General features: G+C 34.5%; 1 protein-coding gene across 4 annotated transcripts in view; it reads left to right on the top strand.

Annotated features, from left to right (window-relative positions):
* The window catches only part of LOC115218584 (fibrillin-1), a 653,797-nt gene that overhangs the window by 397,330 nt on the left and 238,967 nt on the right, over positions 1–17,500 (top strand). For all 4 annotated transcript variants that reach the window (XM_036508171.1, XM_036508172.1, XM_029788478.2 and 1 more), the window contains exon 9: positions 11,132–11,260. In XM_036508171.1, the coding sequence (XP_036364064.1) occupies positions 11,132–11,260 (129 nt within the window). The remainder of the gene's footprint in view (positions 1–11,131; positions 11,261–17,500) is intronic.

Raw genomic sequence — 17,500 nt, 5'->3', positions numbered from 1 at the left:
GTGCCTATATATATATGTGTGTGTGTCTGTGTGTGTGTGTGTATATATATGTGTGTGTGTGTGATAGATATATATGTATACATGTGTGTATGTGTTTATACATGTATATATGTCTGTGTGAATACATACATATGTCTAGGTCTGTGTGTGTATGCATGTGTGTGTGTGTGCATGTGTGTGTATGCATGTGTGTGTGTGTGTGTGTGCATGAGTATGTGTTTCTGTTTGTATCTATTGCTTATTATTTTTTTATTCTTGTTTACATCGCCATCTTCATTATCATCATGTTCTTGCGTGTGTGTCTATAGCTATGCGCTTCTGCATACACATTGTGTGTGTGTGTGTGTGTGTGTGTGTGTGTGTGTGTGTGTGTGTGTGTGTGTGTGTGTGTGTGTGTGTGTGTGTGTGTGTGTGCATGTGAGTGCACACATTGATTTCATTACTTTCAATTCCCACCCTGATTTTAAGTATCATAATCACCATTGTCATCATCATCATCATCATCGTCATTATTACCATTAATAATTATATGTGTGTGTGCATATATGTGTGTTTGTATTTTCTGTGCATGGGTGTCTGTGTGTATGCGTATGCACACACTGTTCAATGCCTTGTACCATTTTTTCTATCATTCCAACATAACAATGTTGTTTATAATAGCAAGATCAAGGGGAAAAAGCAAAGAGGAAAAAAAAAATATTTGAAAATAATAAATAATAAACAAATAAACAAACTGTAAAACACTGCGATCATGGGAAAGCTGAGGTATTTAATGACCTTTGTAAATTTGTGTTTTATTGTTTTTTCTGCAGCATGTGGAGTGGGCATGGTTGGGTAGGGAGAAAGGGGTTGGGGACTGAACTATTGATTAGATCCTTTATAGAATACAATGGATAGTTTGTTACAATGGGTTCATTTCAGAACACAGACATGCACATATAAACACACACACACACATATATATATATCTATACATATACACATATATGATGCATATATGTTTGTATGTATACACACACACACACACACACACACACACATACGTGTACACAAACACATGCATAGATATTTGAATACCTATGTAACTGTCTGAAGGTTAATCAAGTCATGAACTGCTAGAAATAGCAACCAAATCTTCCTCAAGTCACAATCTGCCATCTAAAGAAAGGAAAGTATATGCTGGGCAATGCAGTTCTAGATACAGAACACCAGAAATAAAAGAAAGGATGGTCATGATTGGAGTGTGTAGGATCAGATTTGGCTGAAAAATAAGCACCAATATATTAATATGTTGAATTACTGATCAAATAGTCATAGATTTATATTGAATATAGCCATGAAGTAGTATTTTACTTTACTTTTCAAATGAGTTTTACTCCTTTCAAAGTGAAAAGCTTGTGAAATGAGTGATGTGAGTGAGAAGGTAAAGTATAGGGCTTTAAAATCCCTAAACTCATGAGAAACTACTGTGCTAAGGAAAACCACCTTTTATCATTGTAAAGTTTGTTTTTCAGTGATGGCATAAAAAGTAATGGGTTTGTCATACAGCATACTATGACTTGTTACAGCCTACCTTTAGCAAGAAGAGAAACTGTTTGTTGTTAGCTGAGGTAAAAGTTGTTCATTGGGTTTCTTCTTCCACCATATTAGCTTCAGTACTTTCATGACAACCAGCCTTGCACCCAACCAAAATACAAACAAAATGTTTCACATTCTCCTCCATTAACAGGAGCTTTGCTATGGTGCTATGATATTGGACAAGTTTAACAAGTTTAAAAACCATCTTAATTTCATAAAACACAGCACCTTCCCAATCCCTTTTTAAATCCTCACAAGACTCCTCCCAAAGAGGAACATGAACCATGGTGACATAAGCTGCATCTACAGAGTTATTTGAGGGATCCACTGACAGCATTTTATGTTGCTCTTACAGACAATTATTTCTATGTATCATCTTCATCTGACATCCTCGTTACTGGTCAGCATTCTAGTAAACACAAAACCATTTTGCAGCAGAATTCTGGTTTAAGCACTCAATATAAACCCTCATAACTTTCTATTTCTTGGAAGTTTTAGAATTTTTTTGCAAATTTGTGTTCTATGATTATGCAAATAATAAAAAAATAATAATAATTTTGTTGAGTGTGTGATTTAAGGATGATTCAGCTATTATTATTAGCACATCTCACAACTAACTGATATCTTCCTCATATCTTTGTCATTCAGATATATATTGATGTTTTTCAATATTTTTCCCCACAAAACTGATGTGCTTTCAGCAATATTAGCCCTTGACCAATTCTTTATTATGAAGCAAGAAAGCTGTGTTATCAGAGTTAAGGTGTCTGCTCTAAGGCATGAAAGGAATGAAAGCTGTTTGACAAATTTGAGTAGCAGAGGAACAGAAGTAGAAACAAAGCCACAATTCGGTCTTTGATAGATTATGATGAATGCACTACTCAGTGTCAAACAAATGGGGAAGGGCTTTTCAGTGGTATTTTGCTCACATGCTTAAGATGCGAGATAGGCTGGGTCACAGGATAAACTTCAATGTGAATCTCAACAACCTGTCATGATCCTTAACAACTGATGTTGAGTGTTGCAAAAGAAAAAAATAATAATAAACCACACCCACTAGAACACAGGAATTGATGGCTACCTGCACAGTGGGCAAATCACCTAGTTTGGATGGTCTACCCTACAAACTTGATGTCTCTATGTTAGACATTTTTTATGTGTTCTTCGCAGCAGAATGAAAGAATTCCAAGAACTGTAAGTTGTGGTGTGGTAGCTGAGAAAAGGACCCAAAACAAGTAGGATCATATTGGTCATTTTTGACTAAACACAAATTTCAAACTAATATGGCAGTCCAGAGAAATAGCATTTCAAGCAACATAAAGGTCAACATGCTAAAGACCAAATTACTTCTACTTAATTACAAAGAATACAACTTTTCAATAACATGAGGGAAGAGGTGGTAATAAAGGTAGAATTCTGCTTTAAGCAACCCATATAACTCCACATAACTTTTTTATTTTTTAGAATTTTCAGAAAATGTTCATGAATTTTGTTCTTCACATGGGAATTCATATGATAATGGAAAAAATATTTTTTAGATTTCCCCCCTCCCATCACCTAAATTCTAAAATTTCCAATCTTTTTCAAAATTTTTTTTTAAAATCAAAGTTTAAAATAGGGACAGTCAAAATATTTTGCTTAAATCCCAGCAATGAATCAATCTTGGGTACATCATCATTCCATGAAATGTGTTTTTGTGGGCAAAAATATTGAGAAACATGTCTGAATGACAAAGATATGAGGAAGGTATCAGGTAATTGTGAGATGTGCTAATAACAATAGCTGAATCACCCTTAAACAGACCTTTTAATATTCTAACTAAGCCTCTTTCTAATCTAATATTGCTACTCCTTTACTAAACTTTATCAGTTCTACTTCAGTTGCTCAGTTGTTGACAACTGTTTCTGGCAACACCCACTTAACTAATTTGCTAATCTGGTCTCAGTAAGCCTTGGGAAAGGCACATTTAAATTCCAGTAATCAGGTTCCTGTTTATGAAACCTATCAAGGTTGACTGAATTAAAGAAAACAATACTATCCTTTTCTTTGGCCTACAGAATACTCTATTCAGGTATGATCTGGATGACCTGATGCAATTTGTCCTATGTCCACATTGGCACATTTGAGAAATCCAGTCATTTCCTGTCAGACAATTGGAAACATCTGAGAAGGCATGTGAAGCTTTTGCACTCTATCTTCCATTAGCTAGTTCCACATTGTTCCAGTGCCTCCAAGATACTGTTGCAGTCCCCAACTAATCAAGGAGTAGGACGTTTCCAAGAAAGATTCTTGAGGCCTAAAGAAATGCAGCTAGTAGATGGTTAGTAGTGGGAAGATATGATCATCACTGGTATTCACATCCAGCAACATTGACTTAACCTCTGCTTTCAGGATGTTTATGTCTAGTAACCTCAGGTTGTTGGCAGAAGGTGGCATTGCTTCCAGTGTAACCTGAGGGTTTTTTTGCATTCAGACTGCCTCTTCTGAGTATGGTTATGTTCGATAAAGTTGGATAAGAGGTAAGAACTACTTACCTTATTCCTGTGGAAGAACAGGTGATCTGCACTTCTAACTTATTATGAGTATTTCTACCAGTTTTATTTCGTACAATTTTTGTTTATTGTCTGTTAGAAGTTTTATGTTGTTTTTAGGAATTCTTAGAGTTTACAAGTTTGATGTTGTTTTTAGGATTTCCATGTGAGTTTATAGGTAACATGTAGCCATCATGTGCAATGTTTGTGCATTGCTGTTTATGCCGAGTTCATTCATTGTTGTTTGTGTTTATGGCTGTGCAGTTTATGACGTTTTATGTTCACTTTGTGAATGTTGTTCTTATTGTTGACTTAAGAGTAGATTGGATTGTGTTTGTGTTTGTTGTAGTGTTTGCAAGGTTAGTGTTGTCAGTGATGCTGATGTTGTGAAATTTTTTCCTATTTTCATATCTCTCAATTTTATGTGAGGTCAGATTTGTTTTGTCCTTTTGTCTCTCTTCTCACAGAGACAGTTTCCCACTTTTTCATCTTTGTCACTCTTATCACAAGACATGTCAGGGTGATTTGAGGTGGTAGAGTTATGTCATGTGATGTGCTGGAGCTACAGTTAGAAGATTCCATTGCTGCCAGTAAAGATGTTCCTGTTGTTATTGTTGCCATGAGGAGAAGGTTCTGTTGCTGTTTTTGTTCATGCTGCTGCTGCTGATGTTGCTACTGCTCCTGCTTTCACAGCTGCTGCTGCTGCTGCTGCTACAACCTTACTTTTGGAGTTGTTGTTGTTGTTCTGTTCTTATGGCATGCTGTTGTTGTTCCTTTTTACTTGGTTGTGACATTGACAGCAGTGGGCGGGCTTCTTTCATTTTCCCTCTGCTGTGGACTGGGAGCACCATACATGAGACATCTTGGTCTTCAGTTCTCTACCATCGCATGCCCAAGGGATTCTTGCTGGTAAGTAAAACAGATCAGGGATTGCTTTGAGTCTCCCCTGATCTGTTTGGATCAAAAACTCCATTCCTGTTGCTGACCAGTTCTCCTTACACAACTTGTGCATGTCTGATATTTGGGTTTCCGCTTCTCTGTACAACATAGCTGGCATCAACTAATGCTTATTTCTGGCAGCACATCTACCATGCTCACCTTTGCTATTTGTTGGCCAAGATATAAGGATTAATTTCTCATTTCTTAAGGAGGCAATGGAGCTTTTTTTTACTTCAATTTCTGTGAAGAATCTTATATAAACTGTACCATAGTGCCTGTTATGAGTGACAAGTGTTCTTCAAATCAGAACAGATTTTAGACATCTTTCTGGTCTTTCCTGTAAAAGTCTTTTAGACCTTTTCAACTTCTATTTGGACTATATATATATATATATATATATATTTAAAAAAGGAGATGTGGAACATGAGTTGTGATATATAAAAAAGGAAATGAAGAAAATGCTGACAAAATAATTTAAGTAATTTAAGTAATTTAATTAGGTGAAAGTTCTTTTTACCGGTTGCGCATTTGTTATGCTTATCAAAATTTTTTTAAGAGAGATAGAGTTCTTTTCTGATAGATTTTTTTCCTCTTATCTGAGGAAATATACATATATATATATATATATATGTATGTGTGTGTGTGTGTGTGTACATATAGAAATACACCCCTACAACACACACACACCTGTGTGTGTGTGTAAGTTGAGGCAGGTGCAAAACGCTTAGGCAGTGGCCTTATCCTTTATCACTCAGGTGAAAATAATGGCAGAATGAATTCAGCAACCACTGATTTCTTATAAAAAATTTTTTTTTTACAACAAAAAGTTCCAGACAATCAAATATACAAGACTAAGAGATACAGAGCTAAGTGGGCTTTACTTCAGTAGTCTACAGAAAGTCTAACTCTATGGAGTGCTTTCCCCTGTCTTTCCTGATAAGAAATTTCATTAATGTTAATAAATATCTAAATAAGTATCATTTAATGCTAATTATAAGTTGCTATTTAAATTTTCAAACATGTTGACTTCAAAAATAATATTCATGCTTAAAGGTCTGGTATGACATATAAAGGCTCTGTACTGTAATTTATAATAGTTCTAACTTTTGTCCGTAATTTTTATAATTTAAACTACAATAATATGTCTAATTGCTGGATAAATAACATTATAAATACCCTCTTTACGTATCTAATATTTTTGCATAATATTTCTAAAACACGTATTATCAAATTTAAAGGGAAAAATCTGTTTGTAAAAGAAACATTTGTATGATAGCATTATAGAGAAAAAGTTTATAAAATTCTTTAGGAAGGAACATTTAATTATTTACCACAAAATATTGATTTCTTAGACTGGCACATGATCATAAGTTGTAGTTGAGGAGTATATAACAAGCACTTTCTTTAATCAACCTTGCAAATGAGCAAGTAATACCAACTTAAGTAAATTTGCAGATTTTAAACTCAGAACAGAGTGACAAAACTAATATTTTTTACTGCATCTTTTTTGCAGCAAAACTAGGAAAGACCTAATTTAACAAAGTGTGTCCCATCCAAAGCAAATGATTAGAGGTTGATTGGCTTGAGAAGCACAACAATATTAAGATATCAGGGACTGACTGACTGTGCTTTCATTTTTTAGAAATTTTTAAAACAACTAATAACGCAGAACTTCTGTTTAAAATAACATTTACAAACCCAATTGGTTAGTTTGCACTAATTTCAAAGTAATACCACCCATTGTTGATTTTCAAGGTAGTTATTCAAAAGTTCCATATATTGTAATATATGTATTTAAGCGCATTGATTCCTTGTAGGGGGCTTGCTGGCCACTTTTTAAGGTGGCAAGTTGGCAGAATCATTAGCAAACCAGGCAAAATGCTGAGTTCAAATTCTGCTGAGGACGATTTTGCCTTTTATCCTTTTGGAGTCGATAAAATAAGTATCAGTTGAGCCCTGAGGTTGATGTAATCAACATACCTTGCCCCTAGAATTGCTGGCCTTGTGCCAAAATATGAAACCACTGTATGCATTTAAGTACAGGCATGGCTGTGTGATTAAGAATTTTGGTTCTCAACTATATGGCTTTAGGTTCAGTCCCACTGCATGATTCTTTGTAATCTACTGTAGTCTCTGGTTGGCCAAAGTTGTGTGAGTGAATTTGGCTGATAAAAGCTGAAAGAAGCACATTGTATATATATATGTATACATATATGTACATGTGTGTGTACGTATGTATGTGTTTGTGTGTCATTGTCTTGACATCACATGCTAGTGGTGTCCTTCATTTCCAATCTTCTTTGAAAGTATGTCTGTCCGTGGGGAAATATTACCTTACCTGGAAACAATTGACAGTTAGGCATCTGTCCATAGAAAATTTGCCTTGACAAATTACAATTCATGCAAGCATGGAAAAGGGGACATTAGAATTATGATGACTAACATTTGGGATTTTATATGCCCATAGCTAACCTCTTAAGAAGGATTTTAAAAGTTATGTTGTAACTTTGTAACAAATCTAAAACAATGCTCTTTTACTGGTATTTTGTAAATTTTTTAATAAAAATATAGATTTGTACAAGCAGCTTTGCATAAATTTTCAGTTTTTTTCATTTGAAACAAAATTTTAAACTGAAACTTTTGTAGGATTGCAAATTAAAGAACCAATAAAAGATGCCAAGATGAAGACCCCCCCACCCGCCCCCACCCATAACCATTAGATTTTTTTAGTTGAATCTTAGGAGACCTTAAAGATCCATATTACAAATGGGTTGTTAATGACATGATAGATGATTTTCATTGTATTCTAGTAAATAATGGGGAATTTAAGTGCAAGTGTAGAGGAATGGTTTTGGGGGTTAAAAAGTTAGAATCAGATTCAGTTCCTCTGCATTGAATATTATGCAAGTGTCTTCTACAATAACTTCAAGTTCATCAATACCTTGTGATTGAAATTTAATAAACAGAAACTGAATTAATAAACAGAAACTGCAGGGAATCTTGCAGTGTATGTGTGTGTTTGTGTGTGTGTGTGTGCATGTGTCTTCTCTCTCTTTCTTTCTCTCTCCCTCTTTCTCTCTGAGTAATATTTCATATCAGGAAAAGTTGTAAATATTGTCAAATAAAACAGAAAACTGCTACTTTACAAGCACTGTCCCTTGAGATATTTATTCTGTATCAAATTACAAACACTTCCTTGCTACTTTCACCATAAAAAATGCAGAGAGCAACAGTGTTCTCTTTGTTTTTTTTCCTTTTTTTTTCTTTTTTTTTTTTTTACCAGTAGTGATACATAAGATAAATAAGGTCAATGTTATTGCTGAGATATTATGCTAATGAAATATATGAAAGCCAGTGGAGTATTAATTAGTTTGTGTTCTTACTGTATGTGGTGTTTGAAATGTAACAAGCCCTGTAAATATGCATGAAAATAGTTGCAGCATCAATGCACACAGATGGTCATTGTGTTTCAATGTTTGTTGGGATCAATGAAATATACATAAAAAACAAATTATGCATGAAAACTAAATTTTAAAAAAACTTTTGTTGAAAGTATGTTTTAGTAAGTGTCATTTAGTTTTAAAAATCTGGTGATATGGGGAAAATCTCTGATAACATATTCAGATAAATGGTAATCACAATTGATGTTTTGATGGACATATTTTTACCTAAGGAGAAAAAAACTATCAATAGTTCCAAATTACTAACCAATATTATATATTATGGCTTTTATAAAGCAATATATTGCCATGCCTCCTTGTTTCAGGTGGTTAATTAACCTACAGGAATGTGTTGTGTCAGTCTAAATAGAGATTTCCTTGTGCATATATTACAAGACTCATGGTTACATTAAAAGCAGAATATCGTAGTCAGCAGTTATACTATAGACCTTAATGACAGGATCACATGATAGGTTCACATGATAGGATCACATGACCTTCAATCATAAATAAATTAGCCCTTGAAAAATTCACATAAAATCTCCATTAAGAAGAGAAAAATTCATTGGAAATTAGGAAAAATTAAAATAAAAATATGTAAAGAACTGCATAAAGACATTTTTCAGTTTGATATATCTAAACAAAAAGCTGCTTCGCATTCATACCTGTATACATACATAGGTACAAAGACACATAAATACATGCTTACATACATACCAGCATACATACACACACACAGACTGACTGACATATATACATACATACAATCAGGCAGGCAGACAGTTATAGATATATACTCACATCTAAAATATGTAGATGCATATAATCTGAGTGCAATACATTTTGAATTTATAAAAGAATTTGAAAATTTATATCAGCATATATGCTTTATATGTATAAGACAATTAATTCAAGCACATACATCAACACACATACACACACACACATACACGCACGCACACACATGCACACACACATGTACACACACGCACACACACACACACACACGCACAAGTGCACTCACACACATACATGAACACACTCATGCACATATGTGTGTGTGTGTGTGTGTGTGTGTGAACTTGTACACATCTTCAACATCTTTTGCCAATTCAGAGTGTATTGCAAGCATACACCCACACCTCACACATATATAATTTACATCATTCATACATTTCGTATTGAATTTTTTCAACTCATTCATCATTCCTAATTTTTAGATATTTCTTGCTTTTTTTTTTACTCTGTAAAGATTTGGAAACATGTCTTTCTAATGTATTTTATATAGGGGTGTGTGTATGTGTGTGTGTCTGGGTTTTAGTGTCAGTACATTTTGAAAGGTGTTTTAGTCACACAGTAGATCAAAAAAAGTGGGGTGGAGGGTAAAAATGTTACGTATGAGCTGACATACATCTTGAGATTTCAGCTAAAGGGTGGCATGTGATTTTAAAATATTTCTATTCAGATATGTCTGGGAGAGAAGGAAAGGAGGTAAGTGTATTAATTGACAAGAAGAGCTCTACCACTCAGATATTGTATTAATTAAGTAAAATTATTTAGGGTTCTATACGCTTTAGTGAGTTTGAAAAGACACAGCCAAAAGGAAAGTTGTTCCATTGAACAGCAAGCAGATCCCCAGGATGTACTTTCCTCATAAGATTTGTCATTGTGCTTGAAAGCAAGAAACACTGAGTGGGTGACAATGTAAGGATGCAACTGAAAGGTTTGAGTGGGTAGAGTACAGTTGGAGTTGTTGTTATTCCATAGCCCCAGCTTAGTTCAGTCCTACAGCATGTAGGCAGCCAGCTAAATGACCAAGCTGACCCACAAATCTATTTTGCCTGCTACACCATGTCTCTGCCTAGTTGATGGTGAATACCACACATTCCTGTATGTAGTGCATGATAACGTATATAGGGTGCAGTGTGACAGCCTGCACCACCACCACCACCACCACCATCGCTGGAGTATTCGTAAAGAATAAGTTTGTTATAGTTTGAGTAGAATGTGACAAACTGATGATACTACACTAGAAAGACATTCATAGATAAGAAGGTGACATTAGAAAATGCAAATTTTTGATATACCTTAATTTATCGTATAGTAAAACAACGGGGAAACACCATTATACTTTAACTTGTTGTCTTCCACTCTGAACATGGAATTATACTTATCAACTTAAAACAAAGTATTGGTAGTGACACTAGTCCAAGCAACTTATTATAATTATTGGTGTTATTATTGATAAGATGGATTTAGAAGATAATAGTGTTGCATACTCTTGATTAGCTCTGTATGGACATAACAGAGAAATAGGCAGCTGTATGTTTACAAGACACTGTAAATTCCAAGACCCTTCATAGTTCTATTTGGCCCAAGATCAATTGCTCTTGTTCTGTCATTGTTTGTGCAAAGATATAATGTATCTCTTCAAGAAATCAACATTACACTGCTCTATACACCAAGACATACTTTTCATGACATAAGCAGCATCAATCACAAACTTCATCTCATGTTGTCTTACGTGTTCACATCACATTTCCTCTTTCTCTCATTTCTTCTCCAACCACATCATTTTATTACACAATTCTGTCAATATTAAACTAACATTTTTTTCTGAATTATTCTTTTCCCTTTGTGCAGACATTGATGAATGTGCTTCAAGAAATGGTGATTGTCAACAGATCTGTGAGAATGTAGATGGTTCATACTATTGTGAATGTCACAGACCAGGCTTTATACTGTCTAATGAAGATAACAAAACTTGTCTAGGTAAATTTTTGTCTTCTTCATGTTTTTTATTGTTTTGTTTTTTAGCCTATGATTTCATTGATGAGAGGAAATACTACATTTTACATGATTTTTTTCTTCTTAATTAACACATTTAAGTAATCTGAAATTACTGTACAATTCCAAAACTAAAATATTTAAATTATAAAATAAAGAAAGATATTAATAATGAGTTGAATTGAAGCTTTAATTTCAGAATACAGAACAACATAGGTAGCACAAAGTTTGTTATGTGTCACTGTATCAGATCATACACATCAGACTTTGCTTTCTGGAACTAAACTAGGTTTAGTGAGATTTTTATGCTCAGTTTCATACTGTCTCTGTATTTAATATTCCATTAGAGATAAAAAAAAAAAATTTTAGATTTCAGCTACATAATAGCTGTTAAAGACCCCAACTGGGGTTGATGTAGCTATTCTGTCATAACTGAACTTTCTGTTACCTTAAATTGTGTCATAAGCCTTTTTCACTACAAAACGAAAACATTTCTAAACATGCAAATGACAAGTTTAATTTATTTGAAGTTTATTTTTGATTTCAAAATTTTTTTTTATTATTGTTTTGAGTTTTTTCTTTTTATTGTTTCATTGTTTTATTTTTCTCTTCGTTCATTGTTTTGTCTGAAGTTGTTCAAAACTGGCGCAATATGCCAATAGGTTGGAGAAGGAGACTGCCAAAACCTGTATCGTCATCATCCAACTTCCTTTTAGACACTCCTCATCTAAGTGGTCGTAAAGGTGATGGTACGTTTAAAAAACAAGGGAATGAAACACAGGAATCTGGTAATATGTGGGAAATTATTAATAGATGTGTACACAGTTTTTACTGATTAGTGGATGGATACACTGTTTTCATTAATTAGTGAATGTATATGCACTATTGTTACTAATTAGTGGATGTATATGCATTGTTTCCACTAATTAGCAGATGTACCTGCACTGTTTTCACTAACTCTGCTGTGTTTTGTGCAATAAACAATTCACTAAAGACAAGTGCATGTTTTTACCCACTTTCGCTTTCACATTCAAAGACATAAATTTGTTTTGCTGTATTATTATATTTGCTGGACGTAGCATGATTCATTTGATGTGCACTGCAAGCCTGAGTGACAGTTTGAAGGAAAATTAACTGAGAAAAGTGAATAGAGGCAGTGGATAGTGACAGCGTCAGCTGATGTTTCCATGAATTAATTGTGTCAAGATGAATGGATATGTAAAGCAAACAGAGGACATATGTTTGATGTAGAAGTTCTATAGAGTGAGGGTAGTTCCATAGGACTACACTACTGTTTTGTAGCATTATGGAACTGGTATCATATCTCTTGGAGAGTTAATCTAATCAGATTTGTTGTGATGTTTTATTAGTCATTAATAATGTCTAAAATGAGATGTTGTAATGTTTTACAATCAGTCATCAGGTCTAAACTGATTAGTTGTCATGTAAGCTAAAATAGGCAATAAGAAAGACACTGTCTAACAGTGACTTATGTATAAAAGGACTGTGAAGTTTATCATAACAGCTATTATTGGAACAGAACAAATCTTTTCCAAATAAAAGTAAATAGATAAACAGAAGCATAAAAGCATATACACAGAGCCAGAAAGAATCGGAAGAAAGGCTGGCAGAGAGACTTAGACATCAACTCTACTTAACTAGGAGAGAAGCTGAAAATAAAATGCTTGCTAAAATTCTGTGAAGTGAGAATCAGAGCTTGAGGTGTTCTGGATTGCAAAGCAGTGAATCAGTTTGAATCAGCTCATAATAGTGGAAAGTATGTGTGTAATGGTGGTGGTGTACTCAGCCTCACTGATGTGAAGAGAAAGTTATGGAAATGCTGCTATGAGAAGTTGCTGATTGAGTAGAATGGCTGGGAAAGAAAGGGACTACACCAAGTGGGCCCAGCAGAGGGACCATCCACTGGAATTGACCACTTAATAAAAATAGCAGTTAAGGATATGAAGGCTAAGAAAGTAACCAAACTAGCAGGAATAAGCTGCTGAGATAATGATAATAGACAACAAAATAGGACTGCTTATTCAGTAATCTCTTGTATAATCAACCAAGTGGCATGGCAGTATTGTCATCAGTTATCACACAAGTAAAAGAGATGCTCGAAAAAGAAGCAACTATAAAGGTTAAAAAGAATTGTCGAACTTTCAAGGATTGGCTGAAAAATTCATAGGCTGACCAAGATACTCTCATGGAGTGTGACCAAATGGGGTTTGTTTTTCAACATAGTACCCCTTGTGGTCCACACATTTGTTCCATCAGTGTTGCAATGCTTGGATACCATTGGTGAAGAAGCTTTCATCCTGTTGGTCAAGAAAATCAACGGTAGATATGACATCATCATCATCACTGTGATACTGGTTCCTTGCTAATTGCTTTTTGATGTTGGGGAACAGGTGATTGTAAGATGGGGCCAAATTAGGAGAATAAGAAGGATGATTAATCAGTTCAAAGACACAGCCATGCACAGCAGCCATTGAAAGCAAGTGCTTGAGTGCTGGAGCATTATCCTGATGAAACAAGACCCCTTTCCATCAGTTTTCCTGGGGATTTGGTCTTGAGAGCCTTTTGTAACTGCCTCAGCAAGTTGACATAGTACTCTCCATTGATGGTGTGGCCCTTTTAAGGATATTCAATAAATACAATACTTTTTGCATCCAAAAAAACTGAGACCATCACCTTTCCTGTAGAGGAAATGACTTTGGCCTTCTTTTGAGCGCTGAGGAGGAGGTGTTTCAACTGCAATGGATTGTCTCTTTGCCTATGGCTTAAAATGATGAACCCAATACTCATCCTGAGTTAAGAAATGTTTAATCAAACCAGCAGGATCTGTCTCAAACATTGCTAGATTTTTCTGTGATGTGATCAACTTGGTGCACTTTTGATCAGGTATCAGAAGATATGGCAGCTGCTAAGCAGAAACGTTCATCATACCAAGTTCATTGAGCAGAATATTCTCAACTTTTTCATGGCATATACTAATAGCACTGACTATTTGATTTATAGTTAATCACTTGTTATCCATCACAATGTGGTGAACACAATCAATGTTTTCCTCAGTAGTGGCAAATGCAAGATGTCCAGATCTTGGGTCATCTTCAAGACTCTCCCTTCTCTCCTAAATTCAGCTGCCCACTTTTGCACTGTTGATAAAGCTGAAATGTCATCCCCTAATGTAGCAATCTGGTCAGTATGAATATCATTGGGGGCTAAACCCCTTTTCTGCAAATACTTGATAATGCCATAATGCCAAGTTTTGTTCATTTTCAAGAAAAATAGTTACTAGTTATTTTTTAAGTCGTCTTTGAACAGTCAAATGTCAGCTTACTTGGAAAAAAAAACAATGCAGTTATTAATGAAAAGTGTTGACATTAATGCATGCAAGATTTCCCAGCTTTAGCCCTATTCCTTCATAATCAGCCTATGAACTTTTCAGCCCACTCTCATATGCAAATAAAAGAAATTTTAGTACAAATTATTAAGAATAAATTCAGATGAGATGCAGTTCTGGTTTGTGTCAGGATGGAATATTTTTTATGTCCTTTTCCTACTGTGACAGCTCATGGATTTTTTAACAAAGAGTAAACCACTTTATTCAGCATTCATTGACCCAGAGAAAACCATTAACAAGGTTCCACATTTGGTAGTTTGGTTAAGAAAATTAGGGGTAGATGAATTTCTCATGAGGACCATGTAAGTCATGTTCTGAATATCTGTCAGCAATGTAGGTTCAGTGAGGATTTTAGCTGTCCATCAGGATTCGGTTCTCACTTACTCCTATTTTTTTATAGTTCTTTAGACCATTTGGCAGAATTTAAGACCAGTTGTCAATGGAAACATATATCTTAATGACCTAGTTTTCATAGTACAGAAGGTATGTGGCTTAAGGGTTAGGGTATTTCACTCATGACTATAAGGTCATGAGTTCAATACCTGTTGTGTCCTTGAGCAAGACATTTTATTTCTTGTCGCTCCAGTCCACTTATGAGTTGTATGTGTAATTCAAAGGGCCAGCCTTATTACATTCAGTGTGTCATACTGAATCTCCCAGAGAACTACATTAAGAGTATGCATGTCTGTAGAGTGCTCAGCCATTTGCATGTTAATTCCATGAGCTGGGTGTTCCATTGATTGAATAACCTGGAACACTTGTTATCATAACTGATGAAGAGCCAGACACATAGTTCTCATAGTTGAATCTGTTGAAGAATTAAAGAAGAAATTCCAAATGTGAAAACAAAACCTTTAATTGAAAAATTTTTTAAAGTAACATGGACAAAAGTAGAAATGGAAACAAAAGTTTAGTGGCCATGCTTAATATACAGAAAAAGAGTTGGTAGGAATGTCATACAATGTACCAAATATAAACTGCGTGCAAGGTGAATACTGGGATGACAGACAGATTGACATTGAAGAAAGACATTGTATGCAGTATACATGCTGAAGCATTTCGTAATTGGGGTGATTAGTAATTAGAGTACCCATAAAATTATTCTTTCAAATGTTTAGAAAGCTCCCTAAAAGTAAGTGTGAGGATCCATTACCCAGGTGACCAAATTAACAGTGTTCTGAAAGCGAAGTAGCTAATATCAATAGGAGTAGAAAAAGTTCAGGGAGCAGTTACCTCTGCAAGCAGAGAGGATTTTCTCTTCAAGAAAAAAACAGACTGTATGATACTTATGTACAAAGTATAATAGTGTATGGTAGCCAAAACATGAGTATTGGATGCAGAGGGATGTAATAACTGGAAAGAAAAGAGATGAGCATTCTCCATTGGATATATGTTTGTGTCTATGAATGATTGAGTAGAAATGAGCTGAGAGAGAAACTGAGTATAAAAGGAATTGGCTGTAGCATGCAAAAGAAAAGACTGTGCTAGTAATGGACATGTGATATATATGGTGGATGATATTTGAATAAAGTGTTCAAAGTGAAAGAAATCTGAGTAAGAGGAAGACCAAAAAAGGTATGGGAAGAAGTGGGGAAGGCTGATTTTAACAGAGTGAACTTCACAAGGGAAATGACAAAGGACTGCAACATGTGGTGAAACACTGTGTTGAATAAAACCCAGCAAACCTACACAAACATAAAAATCTCATAGAATAATAATAATTGTAATTATGATATTGGTTGTATTTCCATGAAATTCTTCAAAGAATCAGACCATATCCATAAGGGCCATATAATCTTTCAAGTATGTCTTAACTATGATAACTCAAGCTATTGTAGACACAGTCTTTAGTTTGAGCTGCTAGATCAGCTGTTGAAATAACAGACTGGAATTGGATCCAGAATGAAACTGAAATAGGAATCAGATTGAAAGAAAATGAATATCTGACTTTAATTTTGGACAAATGTCTGTCCACAAGAAATAATTAGGATTTGTTGGCAACTACCAGATAAAGAAGCATCCCTATCATTTCTTTCACCTTTTAAGGACATTTTGTATTTATAATCCCTTTGAGATATACTAAAGGGCTTATGTATCCAAAATGGAGATGAGTCTAGTGTATCTACTTCATTGAATGCAGGAGTAATATCTAATGTATTTAAGTTTTATATTTGTGAAAAGCTCTCAATAGCAAAGTCAGCAAATTGTTTCCACTTCTTACACTCTTTATATTTCTGGACATTAACTTTGTGTTAAAAGTTCATAACTCTCTGGTTCCACATGATATGAAAATTGGATTAACAGAAAAGAAAATAATTTCTTTGTATCAATGAGTTTGCAATCCAAGGTTTATGAGGTGTTGTTGTCTAGAAAGATCCTTTTTATGAAAGAATACAAACGGTCACATAGACACACTGCTGACCAGTAGTTTTTGAATTTCAGATCGACTGCTTTGAGTAATAATATTCTTTAAAGGTATTTGCCACTAATATCTATAAACAGTTTTAAATTTTGCTTGGTTCCCTACAATAAACCTAATTCTTGAGCATTACATCAATGTTTGAACAGCACATGAATATCTTAGCACATGTGTAACACATGTGACACATGTAGGAAACATGCATGTATATGCACATGTGTATGTCTCATTTGAATGGGTTGTGACTAAACCAGAATCAATTTAACTGAAGTAACCTAAATGTTCTTTTTTTCCTATAAAAAATAAAGTGAATGAAAAATATTCCATCAACAGGAAACTTAGTATAAATCCAGGTTTATCTTCCATATAATAAGTAAGTATATTTTTAAAATGTTTTTAT

This window comes from Octopus sinensis, linkage group LG13 (assembly GCF_006345805.1).
Source record: "Octopus sinensis linkage group LG13, ASM634580v1, whole genome shotgun sequence".
In the NCBI taxonomy this organism is placed as follows: domain Eukaryota; kingdom Metazoa; phylum Mollusca; class Cephalopoda; order Octopoda; family Octopodidae; genus Octopus; species Octopus sinensis.
The sequence above is the reverse complement of the archived record's forward strand: the minus strand, read 5'-3'. Positions and strand labels throughout refer to the sequence as shown.